The sequence below is a fragment of the Rhinolophus sinicus genome, chromosome 3, assembly GCF_057876585.1.
Source record: "Rhinolophus sinicus isolate RSI-liver-muscle chromosome 3, RSI-T2T, whole genome shotgun sequence".
Lineage (NCBI taxonomy): Eukaryota > Metazoa > Chordata > Mammalia > Chiroptera > Rhinolophidae > Rhinolophus > Rhinolophus sinicus.
Window position 1 is genome coordinate 46171233 of NC_142503.1, and position 22840 is coordinate 46194072.

The 22840-nt window shown below is 33.3% G+C and overlaps 1 protein-coding gene across 3 annotated transcripts in view; it reads left to right on the forward strand.

Annotated features, from left to right (window-relative positions):
- TNPO1 (transportin 1) overlaps positions 1-22840 on the forward strand; it is a 78356-nt gene that overhangs the window by 26591 nt on the left and 28925 nt on the right. For all 3 annotated transcript variants that reach the window (XM_019728092.3, XM_019728093.3, XM_074328842.2), the window contains exons 3-9: positions 1775-1850; positions 4739-4888; positions 8822-8928; positions 11034-11167; positions 14810-14891; positions 17530-17652; positions 19482-19600. In XM_019728092.3, coding sequence (XP_019583651.1) covers positions 1775-1850; positions 4739-4888; positions 8822-8928; positions 11034-11167; positions 14810-14891; positions 17530-17652; positions 19482-19600 — 791 coding nt within the window. The remainder of the gene's footprint in view (positions 1-1774; positions 1851-4738; positions 4889-8821; positions 8929-11033; positions 11168-14809; positions 14892-17529; positions 17653-19481; positions 19601-22840) is intronic.

Below are 22840 nucleotides of genomic sequence, written 5' to 3' on the forward strand. Positions count from 1 at the left end.
AGGCTTATTTAAATTTGAAACTATAAAAGTTATGTACGATTGCATGAAACGCTCTGATAAATAAGTATCAAAGAAACACTGCATTGCTGTAACTTAAAACCTCCAGTAGGTGAGTATTTAGCTTCTTGGTTAATATGATGCTGCTCATTTAAAAAATGGAAGAGATAATGGTCTGTTTGAGTTTTTTTAAAGCAATTTCATTTGAATACTGCTAGTACTAAGGGAAGAATAGTAGTTTGGGGGTGTATTAGAGCTTGTATCTGGAGCCCTGTTATAGCTCAGTCTTAATTTGTGTTGTCATAGCTCTAGGAATGATAGAAGTTGATATGAAATGAATTGTAGGTATTACATGACAGTTAATTCTTAAGTTAGCCAAGTCCAAAACCGCATTGTAACTTTTTCTATAACACTATATACCATAGTTTCTTGTTTTGGTATGTATTTATTAAATACCTTTTATATACCTGGTACTGTGCTTGGGCTAACAATGAAATATACAGTTTATTCTGTGTGCCTGGAGCATTGTATGCCCTCTACTTAAGGAACAAGTTAAATTTCAATAGATACAGGCGAACAGCTTTAAAAACCCACACTGCCTTATAATTTCAAAAAGTGCCTAATGATGTGATGACCTTGTTCTTTTGTGTCTCTTTAGGAAATAATGTATTTAATTGTTTTGTATAGGCTTGAGCACTTTTTTGAAAGACCATTCTAGTAATAGTATGGATAGATAACTCAAGTTGTTAGGAAGTAAACCTTGTCAGGAAATGTTTATGAAAAATGTATTAGCATGTCAGCATGCTGTTAGCCTTGGCCGCTCACTAAAGAAAGAAATTACTGGGTTTTTCTTGATCAAAGAAAGTAGTTACACCTTGGAATTTTTCTAAATAGTAGTGTTTTGCTAATTTACTTTCTGACTGCTAAAGGAGGGTATTCAAGTAGATAATAAATAGATAAGACAGTGTGCCTTGAGTTTGTATCGTGGATTTACTTTTTTTTTAAAGTTAATTCCATTGAGTAAAAACGTTTGAATATTTCTGTCTATTAAAACACAATTAGGGATGTTATTAAAAAGCATATTAGAGGTTAAGAGGGCATGAAGAAAGATAAAACAGAATTATGTCATTGTTGCCTGCCACCAATGAAATACCTGCAAATTTTTGTCACTGGAAATGTTAGATCTTGGGGGTGGTAAACAATTGTAGAACTGTTGCATTGTAGTAATTTCATAATACTGACTTATGTAATAAAATTTGATATATAGGCTTGTGCGTAATGACATTCTATCTTAATATTTCAACTCTAAGTAACAAATGAGTAATAAAAGCAAGCACTTTTTTTTAAGTTAAAAAACGGCTTTGTAAAGTTAAATATCTTTCAACTGTTTTCATTTCTTTGGAATGCTTTCATTGTTATCTTATACTTAAATACCTTTCTATTAGGGTTTTTAAAGTTCAAGTCAAAGAAATTCTGGATAAAAAATTTTTTGCTATGTTGAACATGCTGAAGGTGGAACTTGGCTTACGTTGTATTAGTTATAATTGACATAAAATATTTTAGTATTTCAGTCATAAAGCACCTAAGAGGTTCAAATAACCACTAGTGTGTTCTTGGAGTAGTGTATTGATGGTTTCAGTAAGATAACTTTATTCTTACCAAAAAAAAAAAAAAAACCTGAAAATACCACAAAAGGGTTTCTTGATTTTAGATTAAAAATGCTTAATTTCTTCCTTAGATTACACTGAGAAGTTTCCTTAACTACTGTTTGTTCTAGAAACTGGAACAACTCAATCAATATCCAGATTTTAACAACTACCTGATTTTTGTTTTGACAAAATTAAAATCTGAAGGTAAGTACAATCTATATTGATAACTACTAAACGTGTCGTTAAGTCCTGTGCATATATACTTGGAAGTATTCATTTCAAAGGATATCATTGTGTAGTAGCCGCTGCTTTACAGATGTGGAATGAGCAAAGAGACTTGAGTTACTACTATTCTTAAGCATTCAGATGCTTATTAAGAAGCATTCAGTTAATTGGATGTTTTTAGAATAAATTCCCTCATTCTTTGCAAGTGAAAAGAGTTTTGCAAAGTCTACTTTGAGATTTTGCTTCAATCCTTTACATGAATGTCATCAATTTTAATACACAGATTGAATGCAAAATTTACTAATTTACTGAATATATGTGTGTTCATAAAAGACAATTGAAAGTTTGTATAAACAAAATTTAAAACCACCTATAATCCCATCAGGGATCATAATTGTCAAGCTCTTGATTCTACAGTCTTACATGGCCATGCGTTAGTTTAAAACTTAGCAAAAACGGGATCATTTTATTCATGGACTTGGAAAGTTTTAAAAACTTATAACAGTATACATGACATTTTTCATTAACTATTCTATAACAACTTTAAATTTAAATTAGTTTTATGACAATTTAAAGCCTGAAAACTAGTCTGATTATTTTCAATGACATGGTCATTTGATTGTTTCTAATACATGTATTGTGTCCCACTAGACTTTATTCGTACCACTTCTTTGCCAGGCATTTTGCAGGCTCAAGGGCAATAAAAGTGAACAAAATAAAGGAGAATCTCTGCCCTCATGGAGTTTACATTGTAGTGAGAGGTGTTCTTCATAACAGTTATTTGAGTATTGAGTATTCCCTTCTTGGAATATTGTCAGACACAGAAGGCACTCAAATTTTTTTGAGAAATTGACTGGCCTCTAAGTGAAAGCACTATATACCCTATTCAGTGATTACTGTTTCAGAAGCCATAGTGCAGTTAGGAAATAAGCCTTACACTGTAATACTCATTTCACCTCTTGCTTTTTTCAGCTGTAAAATGCCTGTGTTAGACTACCAGACCATCTGTAAGGTTTGAGCTCCAGGCTCTAGTGGGTTAATGGCCTTAATGTGTAGTAAGATCTTAATAATCTTGTATTCAGATTTTGATACTCCATACATATTACAGTGACTTACTTTGAATTACTTTCAAATAATTTTATAGTTGTAGGGGTTGTAATTTATGATTGAGAGATGTAATAGAAAATTTAAAACTTTCTAAATCTAGGTTTTAAGAAACTAGAAATTCCAGCAGCGTATCTTTAAATTCAGGTAATATTCCTAGTTTGATAAGTACATTCTACAGTAATTTGTAATTAAATTGATGCTATTTGTCTTTTAAAGAATGTAAATATTTAGTTAATGAGGTTTTTTTAGATTGTAATTGTTTTACTTGGAAATTTTAAGCTTAATGAAACTCTACTCATGTCTTCATCCTAAATTCCAACTATTAAGATTGTTACAATATTACACTCTTTCTTAAAGCTTTCTCAAGATATAAGGATACATCAGAACTTTTAAAAAGCAAATAAACTTATAATTCAAATAGCTAGAGACGTTGGGTGTAACTGCCTCCAAAAAGACCTATAAGTTACAGAACCATAAAATGTTAGAAAGGATTTTATTCAGGTTTTCTTGACACTAAAGTATGTTTCCTATGTTTATTAGTCATCATTTCTCAAAGGACGTGGTAGGAGCTTTACATTTGTATAACAATATTTCTTGTGTTTACTCATTTATTTTGGACTCATCAGATTTGATGTTTTGGCTTCTCCACTTAGTAGCCTGGCAGAGGCCTCAGTTTCTTCATTTGTGTGGTGGGAGTAATAATTTCTGCCTCATGAGGCTGTGAGGATTAAATGCAAACTATTTGAAAGCATTTAGTAGTGTTTAAGTAGTACCTAATAAGCATTCAGAAGATGTTGATTATTGCTGATGTTGATGGTGATGCCAATTGGTAACTCATCAGTTAATTCTACAACTGTTAAATCACTTATTAAAAATTTATTCACACTATAAACCTTTTTTAAAGTAAATTCTGTTTTTAAATTACCTCTGGAAATTTAAAAAATTGTTTTACCCCCTCCCCCTTTTGTTTTTTTAGCTCAGAGGCAAATGAAAAACACGATATAAATGAACGGCAGTTATTTGTATGTGAAGGTGATCCCATATGTTCTCTGTCCGCTTAATTTTTTTTTTTTTATTGGGAAACAGCCATGGTCATTGGTTATATATTGCTTTCATGCTACAATGTTATAGTTGATTCTTTTATGGAGGACACAGCTCACAGTGGCCCATGTGGGCATCGAACCGGCAACCCTGGCATTAGCAGCACCACACTCCAACCAACTGAGCTAACCGGCCACCCCTGTCCACTTAATATTTTAGTAGGATATTTTTGGTGACTAATCCTTTCAGATTTATAATTTGATGTTTATGTCAGGTTTCAATAAAGCTTGAGTACAGTGGCCATAAACTAAATTAACTCTTAAATCAGTGATTCTCAACCAGGTGCAATCTCTCTACTCCCACCCCGACATTAACATTATCTGGAAACATTTTTTGGTTGTCACAACTTGGAGAGGTGTTACTGGCATCTTTGGGCAATGATACCGTTAAACATCTTACAGTGCACAGGACAGCACCTCCAAGACAAAGACTTACCTGGTACAAAATGTCAATAGTGCCAAGGTTGAGAAACCCTAAACTATAAATCATGGAGCTAATCTTTTGAAATCATTTATGGTATTTTTTTTTCCTGGTTACAGCAAAGTTACTGGAATGTTGCAATCAATTTTTGAATATAAATATTTTCAAAGTTACTGTTCTTGATACATTTTGAAACGAAAACTACTTTAAAACTCAGTACTATTTTAATTTTATTACAGATGAACCCACAAGATCATTGAGTGGTCTCATTTTGAAGAATAATGTGAAAGCACATTTTCAGAACTTCCCAAATGGTGTAACAGACTTCATTAAAAGTGAATGTTTAAATAACATTGGTGATGCCTCTCCTCTGATTAGAGCCACCGTAGGTAAGCAGTACTGTTACAATTTTACTTACCTTGTTTGTAAATGGGTTGGTTGTTGATACGACAAACCATTTTCACAGAAATTTTTGTCATTTGCATGTTGAATTGTGATGGAAAATTTTTCATTGCTGCTCTTAAATGCTTTTGACATAATGTTTATGATTATAGTAAAAGCTGTCAACCCAGTGAAACCAGGGTCCCTGGTAGTTGCTTAATCAAAGTTGGTTAAAATGGGGCATTAACAAGTGGTACTAATTTAGGACCTTTTTTTTTTTTAGTTTCTTATTATCTGTCTTCCTTATGTAACACATGGGGCATGATTTCCAGTTTCACTTTCTTTTACACGGGAAGAAAAACAACTTTGTAAAACAACTGAAACTGAAGTATAGGACCTTAGATTTTTACTGTTTTCCCCCTTGTTTTTAATATTGCGTTGTCTACACCGAATTACAGCAGGTTCTCAAATAATGTTTCATTCAACAATCTTCGTTATAACATTGGTGAGATGCCATAGGAACCTAACTCTTGTTTATGTCAATTACCCTTTGGTAAAATTGATTTTGTCATATGTCATTTCTCTTAAAGTCACAGAACCTATCCACATTAAGTGTGGGCTTACTATGTAGCAGTTGTTTAGTCTTTTCAGTGTTCGACTTGTTTTCAGTGAATGACTATCATTTTATGTAACGTTGAGTTAAAATGTTCAATTATAGTAACTGGTATAAAAAGTCTTGGAAGCAAGCACAACTGACCATTGATAAGCACACACATCACCTGGTAGAAGCAAAAATAGGCACCTGTGCTCTAGAGTAGCCTATTGTGCAGCATTCAGTATGCCAGAGGCTTCAGCAGCTCAGTTTTACAAGGATCTGGAAAGTTTCTGTTAATCTGGAAGGTTGGCTAAATGGAAGTCAGTTAACCTTCAAAAAGAGTCGATCATTTTCATTTTTTATATTTTGTCGCTTGGTGGATTTAAAAAATTCTGTTCGTCTCTTAAAAAGCAGGGGCTCTGACTTCCCTCCAAATATTCACGTATTAAACACTGTCATTAACACTGATTTTTAAATGGGATGAGTAGAGGGCATTTGTCATTTGAGAAAAGCGTTCCCGAGGTTACTCTGATGTACCCTCGTATATCCTCCTAATGCTCTACCAATCTTGGACATTGACAAAAAGAATGGTAAGTGTATGCCAGCCATTTAAAAATATTTCAATCTTTACAATACATATTGAGAATCTTGCCGAGGTGGTAAATTTAGAAGAACCACATTTCAGTGACTGGTAATCCATTAGATGAATGTAAAACTGTTTCTCCTGTTAAAAACTAAGTCGTTGGTTTGTAATTTTACTATTTCAGTAAATATCCTTTTGTGTGTATTTATACACTTGCGGGAAATTTTCTATACGGTGAATGTTTATATTAAAAAAATTTATTACAGTAAAAGATACATTGCCATTAACCCCCTCAAAATACTCCCCCCTCGCTTTAAACACATCCCATCGTTCCTGCCACTTTCTGAAGCAGTTCTGGAAGTCGTCTTTTTTGAGTGTCTTTAGTTACACTGTCGTGGCTGCCTCCATGTCCTGAATCAATTCAAAACGTTTACCTTTCATGATCATTTTGACTTTGGGGAAAATCCAGAAGTTGCACGGTGCCAGATCTAGTGAATTATGTGAATGAGGACACACCGTAATATTTGTATTAATATTTGATAGAAAATGCCGTACCAGAAGCAATATGTGACGAGGAGCCTTTCTGTTGTGATTGTAAAATACAGTGAATGCTGCTGCCGAGTACCATCCAATGGAAAGGCAGGAATCTTCACTACGGGAAGCAGCACACTGAACCTTTGTTAACAGTGTGTGACAAGTTTTAACTGGTTCAATGCAGTCAGTCGGGTGTGAGCTACGGTTGAGAGGTGTGTTTTAAAGTGTGCCATCCTCCACCATGACAACACTTCATGTCACACATCACTTCTGGTATACGACAATTTCTATCAAATACAAACATTATGGTGTGTCCTCATCCACTTTATTCACCAGATCTGGCACAGTGTGACTTCTGGCTCTTCCCCAAAGCCAAAATGATTCAAGGCATCAATGCAGCCAAACAGCACAACTAAAGACACTCACGAAAGAGGACTTCCAGAACTGCTTCAGAAAGTGGCAGGAACAATGTGATAAGTGTGTTTGAAGCAAGGGGGCATATTTTGAGGGGGATTGATGGCAATGTGTCTTTTACTGTAATACTTTTTTTTTTATTTAAATATTCACCATATTGTTTGACCGCACCTCATAGAATTAATTCATAGAAGTGGCATTACTGGGTCAAAGTGTGTTTAAACATTTAAAATTTTAATAGCTATGGTTTTCATTCCTATCTTTGTTGTGTATATAGAAAATTACAATTTTTCACTTTTTGCAACTATGTTAGGCATTAGATTTTTAAGGAATGGATGAGATTATATGAGGCCAGATAAATTTGAATTTGTCAGTAATGCTCTCCTAGCAGAAGTAATGAATGTCAGCAATCTTATCAGTACCAAGTTGTTGCCTGTGTTTGTTGTTACTGCTTGTTTTAAGATGTGCTTGGTTTCCTTTAGGCAGAGCCAGAGCTTTCCCTTTCCCTCAATTCTTTTATGTTTTCACTTTGGAAAGAATAATTGACAAAAAGGAACAGATCTATTAATATTGCTGCTTTTTTATCTTACTAGAAGTCTGTTGTGTAAGGGTTATATCTTAAAAATGCCATCAATACATTGACCCTTACCATATAATTTAATTTTTTTACTTAAGAGTAAATATTGGCCAATACTTTTTACATTTTTTAGCTTTTACCATTGGGAGCAACCGTGAAACTAACAAAATTCAAAGAATTTATACACACAACCAGTAGAATTTGCTGTTCAGTAATAATCATTGAGCATTTAATTTATGCCAGATGTTTTGTGTATATATCACTGAATTCTCAAAATAACAGAGTACTTTTTTCATTTTTACAGATTAGTATTTTGAAGCTTAGTGTACATGTAATTTGCCCATCAGTTTATACTCTAAATTATCATACTAGAAGATCTATAATCAAGTATATTATATTGTATTACTAGTATTAAATTTACTGAAGCAGATAAAAATACTAACACAAAACTTTGCGTTATTACTGCATTTGTAGTAACACAAAACTTTGTGTTGCATATTTGTATATTTGCATAATCCATTAACTATCTCAACCAAGCTGCATAACACTGTTGAAATAGCCCAGTCAGTCTAAGTGACATGATCAGTCAGCCTGTGCCACTCAGCTTCCAAGATCCAAGATAACCTTGCCAACAGTTCATCCTTGATCCAGTAAGTGGGAAACTTGGTAGGATTGTGGCCTGCCCACACTAGAGGGATTATTGCAAACTGAGCATGTAGGGTGGTACTCAATTCATGGCTTATCTACTTTCTCTCTCCCTGCCATGGTCCATGGCTGTGGTCCTAGGTTAAGTCAGAGAGCTGTTCTTAGCTTCTTGATGTATTTGAACCTAAGAGACTCATACTTACCACCCAGGATAAATGCTACTAATATTTTTGTGTATTTTCTCTCTATTTTTTTATGTGTAATTTCTATAAAATAGAAGTGATTTTAATCAGTGGAACTATTCATGGTATTGTTGGAGAAGAGCAAGTTGTAGTCTTTTGTATAGATACTTGTTGAAAATAAAAAGAGGGTGAAGTTGGAAAATAAGATTAGAAACATCTGATTTGTGCTGTGTGGTGGTGATATGGGGGTCCTTGATGAATGTGATTATTTATATGGTTTGGAGTCTTAGGCTGATTTGGAACATCTTTGTTTGTGTATGTGTGGTTTTACGTGTGTCTGTGTGCAGTTGTTCATCTGGTATTACCTAACATAATAGTCAGATTTCTTAAAGGTGTTTGTTTTCTTTCAAGGTATTTTGATTACAACCATAGCCTCTAAGGGAGAATTGCAGAATTGGCCTGACCTCTTACCAAAACTCTGTAGTCTGTTGGATTCTGAAGATTACAACACTTGTGAGGTAAAAGTATTTGCTTCATATGTAATTTTTCTTTTGTATTTTCTCATCGTATTGTGTATTAGTAACCTTTGAAAAAAAATACTTCCTCTGAAAACATGCAACTTCAAAACTTAAAATCCTAAAGGTACTTTTTTGTTTTGCATTAGTAATCATTTATCTTACTGTTTTCTATAAAGACTGTTAAGTTATAAAACCTTTATTAAATTTCCTACAAGGAAATACCTTCTGGTTTTGTATTTTAAAACTTTTCTTGGGTGTGTGTGTATGTAATAAACAGAGCTATTGTCAAATTGAATCAGTTGAGTTGGTATTTTTTGAAGATAAATTTACCAGATTCCCAGACCATGAGTACCTTTTCACTTTCTGAGTTGTTTTTGTGCGTCTTATTGTATGACATGTCTAAGGTATGACTAGTCTAGTTTTAATCATGGATTAATTATAATCTCATTGTTTTCTACTGATGAAATCAGTAGCAACCTTTCCATTTGGGTAGGAGAGGGAATCTGTGGATTTCTTCTACAATTTCTCACTGTTAATGAGTACTTTAAGTATCTTCCATTAGTGGGCTTCCACTTTGGGTAGAAACCTGTTTTAAATCTTTTTGTGTTTCACCTAAAAAGTTACTTCTCTCCCTGTCACAAAAAGAGCAAAGCTTAGAGGCAGGGAAGGCACAGGAATAACCTAACAGCAAGGAATTAGGTTGTCTTTTGACTTGGCAATTTATTGCCAGATACGACTTGGGGATGGGGAAGAGGGGAGACTAGGGAGAAAGGAGAGTTAGCAGAGGAGTCTTTAAAAAAGACTGAAAGAAAGAAAATTTGCATTCTCCTATATACATTTTCTAGTAATGCCTGGAAATCACTGATAAGATTATAGAAAAACTGAAATAATAATATTTAGCCATCAGGTAACAGTTGATTAAAATTTAAATCAACTGCTTTGGTATAACGGAAAGCAGATCAAGTTTTTAATTAAGCAAGCATTTTCCAAGAACAAAAAATTTAACTCTTTTGCTGCGACATTTGGGTATGTTTTCCTGTGGCTTGCACTATCTAATTGATGCCACTTAGTAAGTTTTGAGTATTTTTTGCTAAAAGCAATATAATGGTAAATTTATTGTCATGTGAAAAGGTTTAAAAAAAATGTCATTTATATACAAAGCAGCTCAAAATGTTATTAAATGTATAAAAAAGTCAAAATACCCAGTTTTTACTTTTTGTGGATTTGTGACACATTTTGGGGGAAAAACTTGAAATCAACGCAGTGAAAGTAAAGTGTAATAACCTTGAAATTGTGGAGGAACTACTACTTCAAAGAAACAGTATTCTTAAATTAACTGTGCTATGGAGAGTAAACACCGAGGTGCTGCTGATGGAATTGTAAAAAGTGAAGTGCAGAAGGGGTAAGGGTAACGAATAGGCTGCAGTTTGTGTACCAGAGCTGTAGGTTAGCCCTTTGGTATGAAAATGGCTATAGGGAAATAGTTGCCAATTTGAATTGTCTGCCCTTTTTTAACAGATTTTGTCACTATTACCCAATGAATGGTTTACATTAAAAGTAATTTTTTAATGATACGACCTTTTTTTGTGCTTCAAAAAGAGAGGTGGTGCAATGGTTAAATACATTTATACATAAATAATGGACTTTTACACTTAATTTTAACAACCCGGTACTATTTAAAAGAGATAACTTGGTGTTGACTTAAAATTGGCAAGAACATTTCAAGAGAAGTTCGTTTTTTTAATTAGATACTACAATCTCTCCAACCAAAATATCTACTAATTTTAAGTCATTTAATGCTAAAATAAAAATCATATTTAAACTGAGATTTTAAATAACCCAATGGTATAACATCTTAAAATTGATTAAATTTACAGATTTTCTGTAGGCTGAGAACATTAATGCATACAGATTAGTCAGTATTCCTCAATGTGCTTGCTTTCTTCCTTTCTTTTCTTTCTTTCGAATTTTTATCAGACTTTATTTGAGCCAAACCTGATGACATATGCTGGGAGCAGTATCTCAAATGCTCCCCTCGATTTGCTTTTAATTTTTAAAATGGCTTCATTTTTAATTAATTCTAATAATATAAATGTCTTTTACAGGGAGCATTTGGTGCCCTTCAGAAGATATGTGAAGATTCCGCTGAGATTTTAGATAGTGATGTTTTAGATCGTCCTCTCAACATCATGATTCCAAAATTTTTACAGTTCTTTAAGCACAGTAGTCCAAAAATAAGGTATCTATACAGCCAATATTAATTAATTTATAAACTCTGATATAAGTCTGACTACTTCCTTATCTTTGCATTTAATATTTATATGACTAGCAAAAGATAGTAGATGTTCCACAAAGGTGAATTTTGATCATTGAAATTTATTTTTTTAATAACAAGGCCTGATGAAATTTTCATTGAATGTGACAGTTTTCTACCTTCTACGTGGTTAATTGCACTTGTAATGGTTAACAGTCATGCTTTTAAGGCCCTTTGTGAAAGGCTAAATAAAATTCGGTGTTGTTTTGAGGTTTTGGGTGGGGGAGGGGGGTTGTTTTTCTATTAATTCATGAATCTTGCCAAGTATAAGTACCTTTAAGGGGTTTACATCTAATTATAAAAAACATTTTATGCCTGAAGGTGGAAAGATTTTTGAGTACACTCTGAAATCACAGAGTAAGCCTGGTTGGCTGGTCCTGAAGTTAGCCTGGTCTGCTTTATTTCTTCTATGTCCCTACTGCCTTGAACAGTGCCTAGCGTATAATTGTTGAAGTATCGTTATATTTCAAATATTAAGTTAGCCTTTGATTATTTGTGTTATCAGTTGTCCTATCAAGTTGTAATTATCACGATGCCTTTATTACACTGAAGTGAGACTAACTTCACCAAAAGTTCCCCAGTTTGCTGTACTCTTCCTTTTCCCCTCCAATGATACATATTTTTTTCTGACTTCAGCTTTGCTTGTTTCTGTGGGAAAATCATTGTGTTTTCTCTTGATTGTCAGTTACTTTGATTTTTGGTTTTTTTACAGTTGTCAGTGCTTCATGCTTTTATGTAAAATAATCATATTGGTATTTAAAGTAAAAATGAACGCAGTTTTTAGAACCTTCAGGGATATCCCACTGCATGAAGTTGAGTGTATAGGCTGTAACTACTAGTTCAGATGCCCACTGGGGCTTGCTTCAAAATTCCAAGCTGTGTTCCAAAGGATTATGCTTTCAACAATGTGGCCAGAGGGTAATCGGGAATCTTTCTTGCTTAAATTCTCTATTCAGTTCTTATTGTTTTACCTTGATTTAATTTTAGTTATTTTTCATCTTAAGTGGTGCTTAATACAAAGTTAAAGTCACAGTGGAAACTTAATAGATGCTTACTTGTGGTGGTGTCATGCAAATAAATAAGCATTTTCAAAATAAAATTTTACTCTTGCTGGCTTAGGTAACTATTAATAGATAGAGGATTTCACATTCCCTAGGAAGTGACCCCTTTTTAACATTTCAACTAAGATGATGAAAGAAAGTGTGATGATTTGCATACCTCTGAGAAATTCACTTTTTGTGACCAATTCTCAGCAATTAAAAGAAAAAAATCCAAAAATCATATTCCTGGTAATTTGGTACACCATTACTGGATTTCAAAATATTTTTGTAATTTTAATACATTTTTGTAGATGATCATGTATTTAAAACTTAACTAGGTAGAGGTCACCCGTACAGAAATGTTTCCATTCAGTGACTGTTCATTACTACCCATTTGAGATTCTGTTGTACACACTGTTAAAATATTTCTTAATACCTTATTAATACAGTTTAACGTATTTACTATAAAAGTGTTTTTCCTCTCAAAATAACTGTTGGACTTTGAGACTGTAGAATGAGGCAAAGGAAATAGTTTTATTCATCATATTACTTAATTTAAAATCAAATCCATTTTATTTTTTTTAGTTATACTAGCAGTACATAAATTGGGTTATGATTCTTAGCTCATGACACATTCTCATCATTTCCCATTTCCATTTAGTCTTTAGTTACTTATTAGTTATTTTCAATAATAAGTTCAAATCCACCACCCAAAATAAAAGCTGTCCTTGACAACAACCTATATCTAATCCCAACTTTATCCTTTTCTTGAATTTAAAAAAAAATTTTTATTGCATATATGTGTAAAATTTATATACTACTATATATGTAATTTGTTTAACTTTATAAAAAGTATTATACAAAATTTAGTCTTTGACTTCTTTAATATTATGTTTCTAAGATCATCCATATTATTGTGTCACAATAGGTCATTTGTTTTGACTACTGTATACTATTCCTTTGCATGACAGTTACACAATTTGTTCACGTATTCCCACTCACTGGCCTTTGAGTGGCTTCCAGGTTTTTGCTATTGTGGCTAGTTCTAAAAACATTTGTATGCTATCTCTTTTCTATTTTCAAGAGTTTCTCTTAGGAAGACATAAAATCTTAAGGAATTTCTGGAAAACGACATGGGAATGAATAACTCAAGGAAATAACACCAAACTGTTTTCCAAAATGATTGCATTAATTTATACTCTTCATTAACAAATCAAAATATTCTCTGGGTACACATATTCAGCTTTTAGTAATGTCACATTTTAATTTTTGCCAATCAAACAGATCTAAAATGGTTATTTTATTATGGTCTTGATGGTTTTCTTCTCTGTCATGAAACATGTTGAACATCTTGTCATGTTTGTTGGCTCTACATGCTGACTTTCTGTTCTTTTTTCTGTTGGGTTATTAGAAGAGGAGGCACACAGGATAGATAATAAAGATAATTTCATGATAAATACTTTGGAAAATGAGAATAAGGGGTTAGACAGTGATTCACAAGTATTTTGTATGGAAGGTTCTCTGTAAAGGTGATATTTGTGCAGAGACCCTGAACAAAGTAGTGTAGCATGTCTTTGAAAAATCAAGGTGAAGACCATTTTAAGAGTGAGAAACAAGGACAAGGGCCCTGGAGTTAGGAACAAGCCTTTTAGGGTGACAGAAGAAAAAAAAATGTGTAGCGTAGTAGGAAGTGAAGTTCAGAGGGGTAGAGAGTAGCCACATTATAGTGTAATGTCCAGGCTAGTGGTCAGCAAACTGACTCATGGGGATCAAATCCAGCCATGACGATGAAGTATGAGCTAAGAATGGTTTTGTATTTTAAAAGGTTGTATTTGGGGGAGGTGGGGGTGAAGCTGCCACAGAGGCCGTATGTGACCCACAAAGCTTAAAAAAATTTTTTTTTAAGTAGATTGTTCTATTGGAGCATTCTGAGCAAGGATTTAATGTGATCTTACTCGTGTGTCAAACAGATTTTAGTGGGGTTTGGCACCGTGGAAGTCAGAAAACCAGTAAGAGCCTATTGGAGTAATCCTTGTTGGGAGATCATGATTTAGAATAGAGAAGAGTGGAGGGTAGTAAGTGATTTGATTATGGATATATTTTTAAAGGTAGTGCCATTAATAATTACTGTGGAATTGAATTGGGTATGTGAGAACACAAACTAGACTATTCCCGCTTTTAGTGTCAAAAGGAATATGTAGGTAAATCTGTAGGTATATAAAGTAAATTTCAGTATGCCCCCACCCTTCAGAGATGCACACTATTAAAAATGTGCAGATGTCCTTTCAGACACTTTTTACTTTCATAGAAGCAGTAACGTTGCTCTGCAAGCTGCAGTTTTCCCTTAATATTCATATTCTTTGTTAAAACACGGAGAAATTTAACTCTTTGAGATGTGAGTGTGTGTGTATGGCTATACATATACCATAATAGTCTTGTGAAGGAATGTTTAAGTTCTTACCAAATCTTCTATAAATAGAAAAAAAGATGTGTTGAGCATATGTTAAATTTTAAATTTTGTTTCTAGATCTCACGCTGTCGCATGTGTCAATCAGTTTATCATCAGTAGGACTCAAGCTCTGATGTTGCACATCGATTCTTTTATTGAGGTAAGATTAATCCTCCCCCTTTGTTTTTGAGAAGGTTAGAAAATGTTAATTGCTTTTATAACTAAACTTTAACAGTGTTACTGATTTTTCCTCTTGTATCATGATATAAACATTCATTGTAGTGTGTTTAATATGTTCACTATAAAAATTTCTGCTTCAATATACTGTTTAATTGCATATGGAAATTAAATCTCCCAGCTCATTTGAAACATAAAACATTCATTGGTGCAATTGAATAAATTTAACTTGACAATGAATCTGAAGGCACAGACTAAAAGGAAAGGATAGTAAATCCTCACTTTACGTTATCAATATGTTCTGTGACTTTAAGGAAAAGAAAGTATAACGAAACCAGTTTTACCATAGGCTAATTGATAAAAATGAGAGTAAGTTCCTACTGCATCTCATCAACGTTACAACAAAACAACATTTGAGGACATGCTGTACTTCTGTTTTTCTCTTGGTTTCTTTCCATTATAAAATTGGAAGTGTCGGGGGAAAATTGGCTCTTAAATCTCAAGTATTTCTAAAGACATTTTCAACTTTTACTAAAAGCAGAAAGATAAGAGCATAATTTTCTGGCCATAAACCCTAAGCAGTAGAATTCCTTTTCAGAACTTCTGCCACTTGATAACAACAATTGTGAAAGGAGTTTTTAAATTCTTTAAGCACTTCACTTTTACTTTCATCAAATGAAATTAGTTACTGAGGTCCTAGTATGTGTCAGGCACCTCCATTTCATTTCATTTCATTTTAGCTTTTCCTTAAAAAAACCCTTCAGAGGCCATTCTGATGTTTCTGTTGGAAAATTATAAGGGGGAAAAATCGGGGGTTTACTTGTTTTTTTTCTAATTTCTGAGTAACTACTATGAATCAGGCACTGTGCTTGGTGCTAGGGATGCATAAATTTTATGCCTCAAAGTGTTTTCGGGCTAGTTTGATAGAGAGGGTAGTGGGTAATATTAGAGGTCTGGAGTAAGACTGCCTGTGTTTAAATCCCAGCCCCACAACTTAATAGTTGTTAACCTTGGGCACCTTGATGAACAAATATTTTCAGTTTCATCATCTGTAAAATAAGGCTAATAATAGGTCTACCTTGTTGGATTGTCATAAAGTTATTTGCAATAAATAAATTGGAGCAGTGCTTGCTGCAGAGTGCGTACTCTACATGTTAGCTACTGCTATTATTATTTTTAGAAATTATAATGGTATTTCCTCTTACTATTCTTCTTTAACAGCTTAATTAAGAGGTGCCTGACACATACTAGGCCCTCAGTAACTACTTGGTAAATTAATAAATGGATTCATTAGTTTCTTCAGTTATCAGTGCTTCCACCAGGGGCTGATGTCATGTCTGCTAAGTTTGATAATATTGATGGAAGGTATATTGGTTGCTAATATATATACGTCCTTAACATACCTTAGCAAAGCTGGGTTAAGACAACATCAACTTTAATGAAAGGTGTATATCTAACATAAGCAGTGCCTTCTGGGAAAACAGTATTCTTTGACCTTGTAAAATATATCTAATTAAAAGAGGAACTATAGAGTTTTGCAAGCATTAAATGTAGAGGCAGGACTTGGGGAAGTCAAAGTTTTTGAAATGCTACAACAGTACTTCACAGACTGTCATATTTGGTATTTGAACTTCTCCGTTGTCTTACCCCTTTCTTGTAAGATTTCAGGGTCAAATATTTGAAGACATTTTTGTGATTTCCTGGGAAAAGACAATTGGAGCACATGGATTTTATTTTTTTAATGATCTTTTTACTGCTTTGAATATGTGTGTGTATGTTGTGTTTGCAAATAAAGTAAAATCTCAGGAGTAAGGGGAAGGTTGATTGTTTTTCCTTCACACTTCCCCACTTGCAACCTCTACAAGCAACAACTTATTCTTGTACTGGATGTTGGTATAGTGAAATAAATGTGGACTTATTCATGATTCCATGGAAACCAAATTCAGATCCCCCACTGGCTGGCAACTTAACATCTAAACTTCCATATCTTAATCTGTAAAATTTAATAATAACATCTTGGAGCTGTGAAGATTAAACAAAATAGTCTTGTTTATTCACATTTTTTTTAACATTGTTGAGAAACTTATTAACCGCATAAGATTGATTGCTACTTTTATTTTCTCAGTAGTTGAATCAATAAACAACAGTAGTTTAGGGTTAATCTTTAGAAACTCAGTACATATTTCCCAATTATTGATGCTTTGGTAGAACTTGCACCTATTACCACCTTAAAAATAAGAGTTGCTAGGAATAATCTCTTGACGGACAGTAATTTTGAAGAGTAAATCAAATTGTATTTTAATGATTGTCTCTACTTCTGGATGTGCTGGCTGAGTGCCCCTATGTGTAATGACATGCTTATATTCTCACAAACTAAAAGTTAACCTCAAACACAACCAATCATACTCTATCAGATCATATACCAAAATCATAATTTTTGGCAATTATCCTACATTTGTCTTATTTTTTAACCTAAAACATTGTAGGCCAATTAATTCACTCTTTATTTGTACTATCTTAGAGTTGTTTAAATGTTACCAACTTCAGATTACTGGTTATTATTTATAAACCTTCTAATATATTGGAGTACTTAACTAGAAAAAATGTTTCTTGTGCAATAGAATCTCTTTGCATTGGCTGGGGATGAAGAACCAGAGGTACGGAAAAATGTGTGCCGGGCACTTGTGATGTTGCTTGAAGTTCGAATGGATCGCCTGCTTCCTCACATGCATAATATAGTTGAGGTAACACAAGCCATTTAAAGGCTTTCACCTCGTCTTTCCCTCAAGAAAAACTTGGGCACAAAATGTATAATGTGAAACCATTGTTTTCTAATATTATTTAACACGTGGGGGGTCTATGAAAAAGTTATGATCATCTTAAAATGATAAATGATTTTTCTTTCATGAGATTTAAGATGTTGTAAAGGAGAAAAGTTATTTAAAGGAGTATATACCTTTTAACCAAAATAACTAGGAAATATTTAGATTATTTGTATTTATTAGATATGGGTTAGACTAAATCATCGATATAACTTGGGTACATTAAGTGGCATATTCTTGTGTCATTAAGAGTTTTCTACCCATTACTGGTAAAATTGATCTGATCAATTATGATTTATGGTAACAATGAGATTTCTGAGTAGAAAATACATAACCATTATAGTTAGTTCCAACAAACCATTTAGCTTTTAAAATACAATTAGGATAATTTTACTAGGAAGTCCTAAGTACATTGATCACAGTTTAGCCATATTTAAAGGGAAGGAATAAATAAGATATAATTATTACTAGAACAAAATAATTTGAGCAGTACCCGGTAATGCTAGAGTCAAACTATACCACTTAATTTTCATATTATTGGGTATAGTTGTATATATAGCTTTTTAAGTGGATTAAATAGTATGTTTCTATAGCCTCCCTTTCATTTCCAGAGGTCCATATGGTATGAAGAGGGAAGATCTTTTTTTTTTTAAAGGATGGAGTGTAAGACCTGTTAGAAAAAGGCTCGCAACATTAGGAAAGATGATTATAGAGAAGCAAGCATATGTTGCAGTATAAGATGGGGATAAATGACAGTTCTCTGATGAGCCTATTCCCTCTGTAAAGTATTTAGAAGAATCGGGTTGCTTGAAAGTTTAGCAAGAGAGTTTTGAGTTAAAGACATGTCAGCATTTGCTAGGGCCATATCACATCTGGAGAGCCTAATTTACAGTGCTACAGTTCTTTCTTCAGTGATACTCAGCATAGTAGAACATGGTATGGAATGTAACAGGGAGCAGTTGGCGTGTCAAAATTGTTGGGTGCCATAGTTTGTCATGAGAGATGTTTGAATCAGGCAGAGGATGTACAAAGAATTCATCAGTTGACCTCAATTGCAGTCCCAGGTACATTGGGAAATCATACATGACTTTGATTATGTTTATTTTGTTTTTGCATATAAGGGTTTTTTAAAGAGGGTTAGACAGTATGCCTCTGGATAGATTTGGGGTCAGATATTCCTCCAACTAAAAGTGAATATGTCTCAGTATGTTCAGAGGACGTGATAAACCTATTTTGTTGGAAACTACAAATTATAGTTGCACTGAGAAGTGTCACTACTTTCCAAATTGTAAATAATTAACGTTTGTAGTTGTATAATATGTATATATTTCTTTAAATGTGTGAAAGATATACATGCAAGAGACAGTTTGAGTGGTTATTAAAAGAGTCTTAATTTTAAGGTTTATGGAGTTTTTTATTTTGATGTTTCTACAAAGACTTAATGTTTGATTATTAATACATTTTTTAAAATCTCAGTAGTTTCATAAAACAAAATGATCCATCCTTACAGAAGCAGATAAACAATACATGTATTGAACAGTTTCATTAGACAACATTCTAAAGCAGCAGTTCTTCAGTCTGGCTGCATTTTAGAATTAAATAGGAAGCTTTTTTGAGAATCCAAACGCTAGTTTGAAAACCATTATAAAGTAGAAGGCATAGCAGAGGACCATTAACTTGCTGAAATAAGAGTAGGTTTATTTTCATTGTATGATGTTAACTAATTAATATTGAGGCTTCTTTGTTTACAGTACATGCTACAGAGGACCCAAGATCAAGACGAAAATGTGGCTTTAGAAGCCTGTGAATTTTGGCTCACTTTGGCTGAGCAACCAATATGCAAAGATGTACTTGTAAGGCATCTTCCTAAGTAAGTGTTTCTTCTTGTGCATGCTACCTTGTTCTTAAATTTAATAGTGGTTCCTCATTTTTATGTTGCACTCTTCTGCCATCAGGGAATTAAGTTCTAAAGAAGTCAAACTTAATTTTATTGTTGGTAATAAGTAAAGAGATTTTTTTCAAGAGGCAATTACGTTTTTTTAAAATTACATGAGTATGGTTTATTCTAAATTATACTTAATTTTGGATAATTCATGGCACAGTTCTTTTTATAATCCTTGTAATTTGACCATGGACTCTGCTGGGTTTTTTCCCAAAAAAGATTTCCCACTAGGTGCTATGCTGTGAAATTTTTGGTTAACCTATTGTTAAACCTGTTTTTAAACAGGCTTAATGAATGATGTTAGATCAATTTTTTAAATATTTTTTTCAAATTTTATTGAGATACAATTGACATAAAACATATTAGGTGTACAATGTAATGATTTGATAGATGTATTAAAATCAGTCATTTTAAAAGTAATGCTTGCTTTTGAAAATAAAGTGATATAGGATATAGGAAGAAAACTGAAATGCAGGGAACTTCAAATCTGGATTTTCACCACCCCTAGTAATCACTGTTAGTGTTTTTGATATGTTGCTTTTGTTTGTTTGTTTCTGTGTTAGTACCATATACCAAATCAGGGTGTTTGGGGAATAATTAAATTTGATAATGTATAAAACATTTAACATGGCATCTAGTTATAGTTAGTTCTTAAAATTCTGCTTATACTATTTTGTAGTTTGCTCTTCAGTTACTATATGTTGTATGCATTCTTCCATGTCATTAGTCTTTAAACCATGTATGTACTATTCCGTGGACTACAATCGTGGTGTGCGTACTATGTATGTATAATTGACTGTTCTGTTCAAGTTTTTTGTTTGCCCTTTTTCTTTTTAATCAAATAATCCTGGAGTGAGCATCTGTCTTTGTCTATAAGTGGTTGTTTCTTTCAGGTAGAATTCATAGAAGCGATTTTTGCCAAGGTTAAAGGGCTAAGCATTTGAAGATTTTTCATAAATATTCCACATTGTTCTCTATAGTGATGTGAGACCAATTTATACCCCATTAGCAGTATCTCATCCTATCACAGCTTTTGTCAGCTGTTATAATTTCTCTAATCTTAGCTATCTGGATGAGCAAAGAACAAAAGCACTTAATGTGTTGTAGTGTTAGTGAAGTCATATTTTTTTTCAGATGATTGCAGTACTTAGATGTTCTCATTTTTATATAGTCAGTTAACTTTCTTTTCCAATAAATTCTTTCCCCACCAAGAAAGCAGCAGTTCCACCTATGTTCTAGTCAATCTGAAACATAATGTGCTTAATGGATTCTTTTTCTTCAGGAAATCCATATATTAGTCTTCCTTTTCTCCCTAATTTGTGGGGGAGAAATATATCATTTCACTTTTATGATATACTTATTTTTTATCGTAGAATCGTACAATTCTAAAGGTCATATAAACAAATAATTTTTATAAAAACTGAAGGGCTTCTATTAGTGAAAACCTAAGCTATCACATTAAGAGATATTGCTGATAATACACAATTATAACTAGGTGCTTTAACCTGGCATTACACTAATAAAATCTAAATATCCTTAAAGTAAGCAGGAATTTGGTAGTAGTGGGCTAAAAAATCAGCACTCCCATTTTGCTATGCTAATTAGTGCAAACATTAAACAATTCATGCCAGTCATAACTGGGTTTGACTCATGTCTTCCAAACCAAACCATTGGTTTGTGAACCATTTTTATATCAATGTCAGTCTGATGCGGAGATTACCAAAAAAAAAAAACACGTGATTTTTAAAAAAGCTTGTATTTCCTTGCTCTGTTAACCAGACTCTTGTTTATAGTATGAGCAAAAAAAAATGTTTGCTTAGGAATCAAAATTGTATATGTAATGAGATCTCGTATTGATATGCACTCACATAGAAAGCACTCATGTAACGGATGGATAACATTAAATTCTTTCATCTGTTTCTGGGCTATATAGTCTGTTCTTTTTTTAACCAGTAGTCTTGATTATTAAACATTTAATCATGTATTTTGTTATCTGGTAAAGCAGGGTCTTCGTTTCTTTTTCTTTTTTCCCCAAATTATTTTGGCTTTTCCCACCTTTATTCATGTGTATTACTATCTCCAGGGGCTATTGTGGTTAAGCCATGTAAACTCAATGCCCAGCACATATTTAAGTAAACTTTCATTGTTGGTATTAACATCATTGCCTTTCCATGATGTTGCACTAAAATTGTCTTGTTTTCAGTTGGCTACATGAGGCTTAATAACAGTTAGATCTGTTCAAAAATAATGGGCTGCCTTGGATGACTGGATTCATCAGACACACGTCATTGCCACATGATCACAGTTAACTCTCGTATCTCTTTCCAACCTTTTTTTGTTTTGTTTTGTTTTGTTTTCTCTTGCCCAGCTTTATTAGTCCCTTATATCCTGCACATCTTTTTATTCTTTCTCGACCTGGCACAAACATGATCCACAAATAAATTAATTGTTGACTGTAAACCCTCAACTACCCTGTATCTCCTGCTCTGGATTAATTGAACGGTGTTTGCTTCTTGTTAAATACTGTTGGGAAAATTTATACTGCCAAGAAGATTGATGGCTATAAAAATCCATGGTCTTTAACATCAAGTGGACCTTTCACACTGTCTGCCGATTTTTCTTGTTCTAGATCAGCTTTTATCATCAATTCACTAGAACAACTGTCTCAAAACTTTGTCACTCTTCTGAAGTTCCCTTCATTGATTTTGAGCACTTCTCCTTTTTTGGGAACACAAGTGACCTTTCCTTTTGTCCCAAAACTTAAAGATATATTTTCATGTCCTTTTCCTAACCAATCTTTCTATTTATGGACTTGGATAATTGTTTTCTTGTCCTCCAGGCTCTCACTCCAACAGACAGATATATTCTCTTACAACTTTCCCCTCTCTCTTGCCTCTTTCTCCGTAACTTTTTAACTTGCTGCAGTTTCTTCCATCTTAAAAAGATTCAAAAAATAGATGGGGCTCCCTGTCTTCACTTCTTTACCTCACCGAATGTTAACACTTCAGTATTTTATAGCCTGCCATCTGTCCTCACCACTTTTCTGAAATTGTTAAAGATCATAAATGATTTAACTATTGGTAACCCAAATGTACCTGGTTCTCCTGCAAAATGCCTGTAGCTTACAAAATATGGTTCTGTGTGTTACAGATAATTATCTAGTTACGT